Raw genomic sequence first — 10,910 nt, forward strand, 5'->3', positions numbered from 1 at the left:
AACTGTGTGGAGGCTTTTATTTTAGAGCCGGTAAGCAGCTTAGCTGTTGATAGTGAGGGACCTGGGAAGAGGTCTAGTAAGTAGCTCTAAGAGGAGCTTAGGCTTTTGTTTGCTTTTGAGTATTTCTTTCTTTTCACTTTAAATACAATATTTTTTACCTTATGGCTGTTTTGTGTTTGTTTTACTTATTTATATCTATCATCCTGCATACAACAGGTGTGTTGTGTGTCCTTCTTGGACACTAATTCTACAGACATATTACACTGTCAGTATTTCTCCTGCCGTCTCTGTCCCTTTACTATCGTGTTCTGTCTGTTTTAGGGTGGCTGCAGACACTGAAAGACAAACACAAGAAAGCTCTAAAGAGGAAGTTTGAAGTTGTGTCTGAGGGAATTGCTAAGCCAGGAGAGCAGACCCTCCTCGATGACGTCTTTACACACGTGTGGATAACTGAGGGCAACTGTGTTGAGGTGAATCATGGACATGAAGTCAGACAGATAGAGACCATCTCCAAAATCACAAAATCAGAGATCTGCTCCATCAAGTGCAGTGATATTTTCAAGCCACTGCCAGGACAGACCAGACCCATCAGGACAGTACTGATGAAGGGAGTTGCTGGCATCGGGAAAACATTCTCTGTGCAGAAATTCATTCTCGACTGGGCTACTGGAAAAGACAACCAGGACTTTGACTTTATATTTTTTCTTCCATTCCGTGAATTAAACTTGATCGAATCAGAAATGAGTTTACAGGAGCTAGTTCTGTATATCTGCCCAGAACTAAAATCCTCTGATAATGTTTTAGATGGCCACAAAGTCCTGTTCATCTTAGATGGTCTGGATGAAAGCAAACATCCTTTTAACTTTAAAATAAACCAGAGATGGTCTGATGTGAAAAAGCAAACTTCAGTGGACATGTTGTTAACAAACCTCATCAAGAGGAACTTTTCTGATGATGCCTTCATCTGGATCACTACCAGACCGGCTGCAGCAGGTCTGATCCCTGCAGAGCTCATCTGCAGGGTGACAGAGGTCCTGGGGTTTGAAGACCAGCAGAAGGAAGAGTACATCAGAAAGAAATGTAAGAACAGAGCTCTAGCAGACAGAATTATTTCACATATAAAGACATTGAGGAGTCTTTACATGTTGTGCTATGTTCCTGTTTTCTGCTGGATTGTAGTTACTGTTCTGGAGCACACATTGGAAGAGAGCAGAGGGGCCAATCCAACAACACTGACAGATTTCTATACATACTTTCTGCTTGTCTTACTCACAGCAAAGGAAAATAAAGAAAATGTCCTCAAATCAAATCAAGAAGCAATTCTGAAGCTGGGAAAGCTGGCATTTGATAGTCTAGAGAAAAACATAATTGTTTTCTATGAAAAAGATTTGAGAGAATATGCCATTGATCTCCACAACTCCTCCCTTTACTCAGGGGTGTGGAAGGAAATATTTAAACAAGATAAAGCCTTATTTCAGGAAAAGGTGTACTGTTTTTTACACCTTACTGTCCAGGAGTATTTTGCAGCTCTGTATGTTTTCGGTTCCTATCAAAACAATAATAGTAACCCACTAAAGAAAACAGTTCTGGGTGTTTCCAGGTTGGGAAGAATATCTCTATTCAGCCTGAATAAAGGTGCTCTAGAAAGAGCCATCCAGAGCAGGACTGGTCACCTTGATCTGTTTGTCCGATTCCTTTTGGGGATGGAAATGAAGAACAACCAGGAGCTTCTGAAGGGATTCCTGTCACACACACAAGATCACTCCAGTGACATCCAGAAAACAGCAGGATTCATCAAGGAACTCATTAGAGAAACTTCCTCTCCTGAAAGATGCATGAACCTTTTCCACTGTCTGAGTGAACTGAAGGACAAGTCTTTAATGGATGAGTTCAATGTGACTCTGGATAAAGTAATACGTTCAGGACAAACACTCTCACCTTCCCAGTGTTCAGCACTTGCCTATTTCTCACTGCTGTCTGAGAAAGAGATTGATGTCTTTGACATGAGTGAATATGCTACATCAGAGGAATGTGTACGGAGATTGCTACCTGTGGCAAAGATAACAAAAACCCTTTGGTAAGTACATCAGATTTACTTCACATACAGAATAAGATGTTGAGTCAATATTGCCCATATGAGCCGTCTTCTGGCTAGGTGCTTTGGGGAGTAGATGTGTTCACCTCATGCTTTAGCACACTTTTTGTTTTTCATTGTTAAAACCCATAATTATTTTTACTATTTTAAATTATTTATTCTACACTACATAACATTGTCTAAACCTAAACCTAAATGCAGTTTGGAAGAGAAAAGCTTGCAGCTTAAAACTCAAACACTCCAGTTACAGGTATCATTCTAACTTCTTTGGCTAATACAGCTGTAGTACTGTATGAATGGTGGCTGTATTTTCAGAACTGGAAAGCCTCAGAAAAGCATTGTCTTATCTGCTGACTTTTGAGGTTTATCGTGGCTCTGAGTCACAAACTTGACTGCACTAAATTGGCTGTAAACGTGCAGGGCCAGCAAATTCTCAAACTGGAGCCAATGACATTGTGGACAGTGTCTCAGATCTGAAGGTGGCTCAGACTCAACTGCTGTCAAGACCAAGCTGACAGAGCGAGAGAACTGTAATAGGAGACAAGATCTACAGATTGTGAGCTTGTCTGAGTTAATCGAGGGGTCTCATGTTACTATTTCTTCTATGTGTTTTTTGTTTTTGGAGCTGCTGGGGCAAGATGTAATTGAGCTTCCGGTTCTTGTGCGAATAGCCCAGGGCCTTGCCCTGTCATCATGTGTTTTCATCAGTATGAAGTGAAGGAATCGGTGCTGCAGGCAGTGAGGATCTATGCAAGTTTCAAAACCTCTGTGTGTTCTTTTTGTTCTAATAGTGAAATATAATAACGTGTATTATATTGACATTTTTATATATCACTCTCTTAAATATTAAAATCATATAAAAAATAAATAAATGTAACAGAGCAAACATGAATATTGTCAATGATGGGAGTAAAAAACTGTTCTACCAGTTATTTGGAGACAATACGGGATTTAAAGATGCCCTTTAACAGAAATTACAATTGAGGTTAAGTGCATATTTGCTTTTAAATACTAATCATAACACTGTATAATATACTTCAAAATTAAAATCTAAAATAAGAAAGTGGTGTTAATAAAACAATCAACATTTTAAACTAGTGGTGTTATGCAACAATCTCCCTCCTTCCCCTTCTTCCCCACTTTGATGATGAGGACACTTAGACCCCTGCAGAGTGAGAAGTGTGGAAAAGTGGAGGAGGGAAACAACAGATGAAACATAAAAAAGTGGCATTTGAGATCGTGAGAATTTCAGTGAGACATGCTGTAGTATGAGTTATACTTTACTTGACCATCATGCTCTTAAGCACTCTTATACATTTGCAGATTTACAGTTCAAACCTGAAGAGCAGTGCTTTTCACTGTAGCAACACAAACACGTTTTAACTTAAACTTAGTTAAACCAACAAATGTGATTTTTTTTAAAACAGGAGATATTTACCTATTTCATATTGATGTATGATTACCACTCTAAACACACACCAGTAATGAAGCTGCACTGGCTGTGTAGGGCAGTCTTCTGCAGATTATTTTGTACATCGAACCTGCAGTAGAATTTATTCAGCTTGTTGGGGGGAAAGATATCATCAGCTGAAGCAGTTTGTTTCACCTTGTAGTCTGAGATTAGTTGAAGGCCTGGCCAGATGCCTCAGTTTTCTTTGATTAGTTTATTTTCAAGTTTGTTCTTATATTCAGGTTTGGCCCCCTTTACTACATTTTGGAATTTGTATTTGCCAGATTAGAAACCGGCAACATCTCCCTCTTTGAAAGCTCTGTTCTTTTTTTCCCCACAGTGTTTTAATTTCCCTGTTGAACCAGGTCTGATTATTATTGCGCACAGTGAATGATTTTCAAGGAATGTATACACTCTCCCAGAAGAGAATATATAATGTTTCTGTGTCAGTAAGCTCATTAAGATCCAACCAGGCCTCCTTAAACATGCTCCCATCTGTGGTATCAAAACAATGCCTTAGCACTTTCTCAGTCTCATCTGACCACTGTTTTACACTTCCTATTATTGGTTTACATGCATTGGATCTGTTTATATCTTGGGATAAGAAATGCTGCAGTATGACATGACTGACTGAAAGAGGTGTGGACTTATTCTCGGTATGACCATAGAATAGTGCGCAGCACCATAGCAGTGTTCCAGTGTTCTGTCCTTCCTAGTTGCAACCTCTATCTGCTGTTTTTATCTGGGGAAAACTGTCTTTGGATTCGAGTGCTTAAAATTTCCCAAAACAATGACTGGGGAATTATGAATTTTTAACCTCAGTGATTTTCAACGCTAACTGTTGGATAGCAAAAGTAATTTGCATCTGGTGCATTATAAACAGCTTAAGTAAATGATTGGCTGTCCAGTCTGAAAAACGTAGAGAGAAATCCTGCAGATTTACCATGGAATCTGATTCCAGATGAACCTAACCAGGTGAAACAGAGCACAGAGCAGTTAGAGTAATCCTGTCTAAGGTTGAGTTGCTTATTGATTACAGTAAATGAGCAAAGCCAGTTCATCCATCTTGTTTGGCAGAGAGTGCACATTTTACTTTCTTGATAGCGGTTAGCTGAGATTAGTGTTTCTAAGCTGGGTATGAACTCCAGTTCATCAGACCTGTTTCTTAGTCTGGGATGGGATACAAGTGCACAAGATACCTACAGTACATTGTTCAGATCAATAAAGTCACTTGATGAAAACGAGCGCAGCTGGCCCTAATTAACTCCCATTACCCAATTACCACACCACACCCCCTCCTTTACTACTTAAACCCTCTGCTCACCTTGTTCACTGCTTGGTATTAGGAATCTTTCCACCTCCTGAGCTCTTGTTGCTGACAACCTTCAACATCTTGCGCTCGTGGATCTTGCCTATTGGACCCCTTTCCAGCTTGTACCTTTCAACCATGCTTTCATCTTGCCCTTCTTGGATTCATTTTCCTAACTCTCCTCTCTGGACTCGACTACACCTGGACCTATCAATTACTCTCCTGCCTCGCCCTTCTCGGGCTTGTTCACCTTGGACTCCATTAGAAACATGCACAAGGTTAGTTTTACTCGCTATAACAGGTTTTAGATTGAAATTAAGTACCCTTTCATGTAAATCCAGTAGATCCAGTCATATTTTAACATGAATGTAGTAAATTCAGTAAAATAAAACCAATGACAAACAAAACACAAAAAGCAAACACTGCGTCACCCTGGTTGTTATGATCTTGAACTTGCACCTGAGAAGGAGCAGCCAGGTAGACTCCAATTTTTAGTATCTGATTCAATTCAGTTTATGTGTCATATGCAAAAGTTCAATGAAATGCTAATTTGCATGTGTGAGTCTGGACGTTTGAGCCTTGGTGCTCCTATAATGCTTATAAGAGGGAAGGGGAGAGAAAAATGAGAAACCGGGATGACTGGTATCTTTAGCGATACTTCCAGCCTTCCTGAGACAGCAAGTTGTACAGATGTCTGAAATAGAAGGGAGCTGTAATGATGGACTGGGCTGACCTGACTACCCCTTGTAACGCCTTCCAATCAGAGCTGCTGCCAAATCACACTGTAATACCACATGTGAGCACACTCTCAATAGCACACCTGTAAAATGTGATAAGGACAGTTAAAGATAGACCAAACTTTTTCAACTGTCACCCATTGATCATAGGGGTGTGATCCCCAACCTGCTTTCTAAAATCAATGACCAGCTCTTTGGTTTTGCCACCCTACATTGAGGGAGAGATTATTGTCAATGCACCACTCCACCAGTTTCCTGACCTCATCCCTGTAGGCTGTCTCATCATCACTGGTGATTCAGCCAATGATGGTGGTGTTATCAGCACATTTGTCAATGGAGTTGGAGCTGTGTCTAGCCACACAATTGTGGGTAAATAAGGAAAACAGCAGGAGTCTACACACAGCCCTTAGGGTCAGCTACTGTATATTCACAGTCAGCGTGGAATAAAGTTTTCCATCTATCCTCACAGTCTGTAGTCTCCCAGTCAAGAAATCTATAACCCACCTGCATAGAGAGGTGTTGATACCCAGGTCATTCAGCTTCCTGACTAGTCTGGAAGGAACTATTGTGTTAAATGTGGAGCTATAATCAGTGAATAGCATTCTGATGTATGTGTCTATATCATCCAAATGAGCCAGAGCAGTGTGAAGAGCCAGGGAAATAGTGTCATCAGTGGACCTGCAATGCCAGTACGCAAACTAGAGGGGCTTTAAGCACTCAGGTACCATTGTGTTAATGTGCCTCATGACCAGCCTTTCAAAGCATTTTATTACAGTAGATGTAAGCGCTACCATTCTGTAATCATTAAAAGGTCGCAGTATTTTTCTTAGGCACTGGTATGATGGAAGTTTTCTTATATCACACAGGAAGGAAGATTGTAAAAGTGAAAGATTGAAAATATCTGTAAAAACCGTGGCCAACTGGTCTGCACAGGACTTAAGGACCCGTCCAGGAACACCGTCTGGGCCGGTTGCCTTCCATATTTTCACCCGTCTGGAAGTTGTCCTGAGTTCATCCTCCATGACAGACATGGCTCTATCATCAGTGGCTAGGAACACTGGAACCGGCTGTTCTCAAACCGAGCGTAATAGGCTGAGGATGTAACCCTCCTTAGTTTAGCTTTATGGTTTGTTATTGTCTGAATACCCCACCACATTTGGTGCACATCAGAAGAGGCAGCTTGTATCTGAGTGCTGCTTTCATGTCCGCATGGGTTTGAAAATACACTGCAGAAATAATAACAGATGAAAATTCTCTCAGTAGATGGAATGGATGACATTTTACAGTCAGATATTACAGGTCCGGAGAGCAAATTTGCTTGAAAATTCTAACTTCTCAACACCAAGAGTTGTTTATCATAAGACAAACACCACCACCTTTTTTCTTACCAGCCAGACCAGACCAATATATATGCTATTTGGAGAATCTCTCAAGCTGACCAGCTGAGTCAGGTGTACTGGGGGTCAGTCAGGTCTCAGTGAGACAGCAGCCCTGGATGTCCTGATGATGGCTTAACCTTCCCCTTAGCTTGTCCATCTTGTTCTCCACGGATTGTACATTGGCCATGAGAGTAGTAGTAGTAGTCGTGAGTAGTAGCCGCAGCGCTTCACTCTCACTTGAAGTCCTCTGCTCTGCTCTGAGTCAGGTGGGGGGGTCCGTACACAGAGGCGCCCAAGATAGTTGATTTAGATTTAGATTCAAATAGAATATATCTGTGTTTAAGTCAATGATTCTTGATCCAGTGTCCACAAGCATTTCGATCATAAGTAATTGCTATTGCTAAAAAGACAGACTAGATACAAAAAGCACACAACACGAAACAGAAAAAGACATACAGACGAGGAGCATCATGCAATACATCACCACTCTTCAGCCCCATGTTCAGTCGCTCTTCCTCCCTCCTCCACCCATTTTGAGCATCTGATTCAGCCCCCATTCTCCTCTGGGTTTTAGAATGCCTTACAAGTGTGTCATATGCCCCGGGTGGCCAGGTAAGACTGAAACTCAGTGGACACAAACTGCGGCCCATTGTCATGGTGATGGTGGTAAGCAAATCCCAGTGGGCAAAGAGGGAATCTAGGAAGTCAGTGACCACTTGAGTGCTGACTGATCCAGTGGAGGCCACTTCAAGTGCATTTCAAGTGCAAATCATAGTTGAGTATGAAGAATCTCTGATAGGGTAGGACACTGTGCTGCTCCCTACAGATCACAGCTTGTATTGCTGCGAAGATGAACAAGGCTTATTCCATGCTGCAAAGACAAGAGACACAACATTTCAACTGTGGAGCCTTCTTTAGGTGTGTGAACGTGAACTTTCTGAGGAGATAGTGGACATCTTCTGGAAATAGCCGAGGGGGGAGCTTAGTACGAAAGGCACACTGTTATAGAGGAAGACATCTGCATGCATGATGAGAAAACAATTTTTTTTGGGTGGACATGTTTGTTTATAAGTCTGTCCAGGGTATAAATGTTATCATGTGTGAGGCAGTGTGGTAGGGTGCTGGTCTGACTCTTATTCAGTACACTGTGCTTGTTAAAGGATGGCCATTATTTGGGCTTCCATGATACTGCAGAATAGCTTTCCCATGTTACTGTTCACATAGGTGCCCTGGTAGTTCTAAGGGACAAGTCTGTCTCCAAATGTATAGATGTTGGTGACCAGTCCTTGACTACAGACCTCAGGGAAACACCTGACTCTCAGTACTCTCAGTACAAGGTTGAAGAGTTTGAGCAGGACCTGCTGCAATTCTGAACTGCTGTGTCTCAGCATCTCGCATCTTGCTGTTGGCTCCATCTTGTCCACAGACTTGTCATGGTCTGAGGACCTGGAGTTTGACTAGCAGGTCATGCTCTGTGATCGGGGTGTCTGAGGGGTTTAAGTTGTCTTTAATAGCCATTTCAAGTGTTATTAGTTTTTCTTCTGTGTCAATCAATCAATCAAAGTGTATTTATCAAATGCACAACAATACAGCATGCAGCAGTAATTGCTGGCGATGAAATGTCTTTTCTGCGAGCTCACCAGAAGGAAATAAAAATAAAAAGCACAAAATTAAAAGTTACAGAATAATAGTGCAATAAAAATTGAATAAAAAAAAAAACTAAATATAAATAGAACTGCTACATGTCCATTGTGTATGCAATACATTATGTCCAAATAGTGTAATATGCAGTGTGCCAAATACAATGAAAACTGCATGTCCATGTAACCTGAATTTTTAACAAGGACCATTAGGGTGGTTACTTAAGAGATCTAGCAGAGTAGATATTCTGTATGTTTGGTATCTCACAACCAGTGATGAGCTGTGCTGACCTCACCACCCTCTGCAGTACTTTGTGATCCCAAGCAGAGCAGCTCCGATACCACACAGTGATGCAGCAAGTCAGGATGCTCTCAATAATGCACCAGTAGAAGGTGGTCTGGATATGTGATGGCATGCCAAACGTCTTTAGCCTACGGAGAAATAATAAGCACTGCCGTGCTGTTTTGACCACGATGTTGGTGTGGTGAGACCAGGTTAAGTCCACTGTGAAATTAACTCCCAGGAATTAAAACTGCTGACCCTCTCCACTGCAGTTTGAGTAGCATAAATATGGCCAAGTTCACCACAGTTGGTTTAAGGTTAGGGTTAAATGTAATTTTCAGCTAAGAAATTTGTTTTTAACCAAGTGTCCAGAAGATATGTTTTCTAAAACCAATCAGGTAAAAGGAAACTGTTTAGCTTTGGCTCATCAGATTTGTGAAGGAAAGTGCACATTTATTTGTGAATACTGCTAAATGAATGGATGAAAAAACACACATTTTCCATTTTATGTTATAATAGTTTTAACAGAACAAGAAAATTTCCACTGTCTGTAAAACTCTTTTTAGTACAGAACTCGGATGCCGGTGTTTCAGTGGCCCACACAGTGATACCATTCCAAGTCTTCACAATACAATATGTAGAATATTTTAGATTTCTTCCATTTGTCTCAATTTTTTATTTGTATTTCTTCTTCAAGCTAGAAGACACATACTGTAGGGAAAGGTCTATAAGCATTTTCAGACTTTTTAAGGTCCAGAACTTAAAATATTGATCTTTGAAGACAGAAAAAAATCTATTTTTTGTTTTATGTGTTTTGTCCTGGATATTTCTGTCTGGTGAGTGGAAACAGTAAAATAAATATCCAGAAATATCTAACAGTAATAACAGTAAAATAAATATCCAATAAAAGAAATATGATTTCATACACATAATGCTCAAGAGGTAGCTTCAATTTAAGCTCTATTGTCCAGAGATATTGCAAAATGTTTGAGGGGATATCATTCCAGACAGAAATTGCCTCTGGATGTCTGTGTCAACTGGCCATACTTAAAAGTTAAGGGGTGAGGCTTGCTATCATCACAAACAGAAAGAGCGTTGTTGATCTTGGTGCTGAAATTGCTCTTCAGGGAATTCAAACAGTCTGAACACAGAGCCTGACTCGAGTCCTGCTGCAAGTGAGAGAACTCAGACTGTCTCAGGATATAGTGCTCTTACTGCCTACAGTAGATTATTGCATAGAATATCAGAATATACATCAGAATATTATATACTCTGTGGACAATGAAGTCCAACTGTATCAATGTTAACTGAATTTAAGTGAAACTCAAAGCTGGTTTGTGAATCACAAGATTTCCCCTTTGGCAGACAAAGTCTCAGGCAGAATTCTGGTTTGTATGGACTTGCTCTCTCTTGGCTGCTGTCTTGTACTAAAATTTAGTTTCCTAAATTGGACATGGTGGAAGCAATTACATGCTCAATCTTTTGACCCAGGCTTTGATTGAGAGACCAGGTCAAAGAAAATGAGTCAAGTTCATGACCTTATAACACCTTTAAAATCTAGTAATCACTGCTGGAGACTGGTTGTGAAAATAGCCTGATGTACTCTGTTACTTTTTGGAGATACGCCATTGAGCCTCTTCTATATCAGCTGCGCTGGGTCAGCAAGAGGCTGTCCATCCCAAGCTGCCCTGATCTTACTATCCGAGACCCGGAGTATACTGATGACATCATGGTCATGGCTGGGGGAGAGCAGGATGTCAGGGCTCTGTGAAAAAGTAGAGAGGAGGAGACACCTAGTATGTCCTGGACTCCACTGTTTCTAATTCAGGGTCATGCCAGAGCCTATCCTAGCAAGCAGTGGGCCCAACACAGGTCCCTGTACTGGTTATCAGTCCATCAGGGGTTTGACAGAGGAAACAAGTGAGAATACAGAGAGAACATACAGACTCCACACATATATTTCTCCAAGTCCGGGATTGAACCAGGGCCCCAGCACTGTGATACAACCATGTTAACC

At 40.9% G+C, this 10,910-nt stretch overlaps 1 protein-coding gene across 1 annotated transcript in view; it reads left to right on the forward strand.

Annotated features, from left to right (window-relative positions):
- The window catches only part of LOC102685703 (protein NLRC3-like), a 36,086-nt gene extending 25,422 nt beyond the window's left edge, over window positions 1–10,664 (forward strand). The window contains exons 5-8 of the mRNA XM_069180133.1: window positions 322–2,077; window positions 2,767–2,833; window positions 7,545–7,582; window positions 10,514–10,664. Coding sequence (XP_069036234.1) covers window positions 322–2,077; window positions 2,767–2,833; window positions 7,545–7,582; window positions 10,514–10,664 — 2,012 coding nt within the window. The remainder of the gene's footprint in view (window positions 1–321; window positions 2,078–2,766; window positions 2,834–7,544; window positions 7,583–10,513) is intronic.
- Window positions 10,665–10,910: the final 246 nt, after the last annotated feature.

This window comes from Lepisosteus oculatus, chromosome 18 (genome assembly GCF_040954835.1).
Source record: "Lepisosteus oculatus isolate fLepOcu1 chromosome 18, fLepOcu1.hap2, whole genome shotgun sequence".
Classification (NCBI taxonomy): domain Eukaryota; kingdom Metazoa; phylum Chordata; class Actinopteri; order Semionotiformes; family Lepisosteidae; genus Lepisosteus; species Lepisosteus oculatus.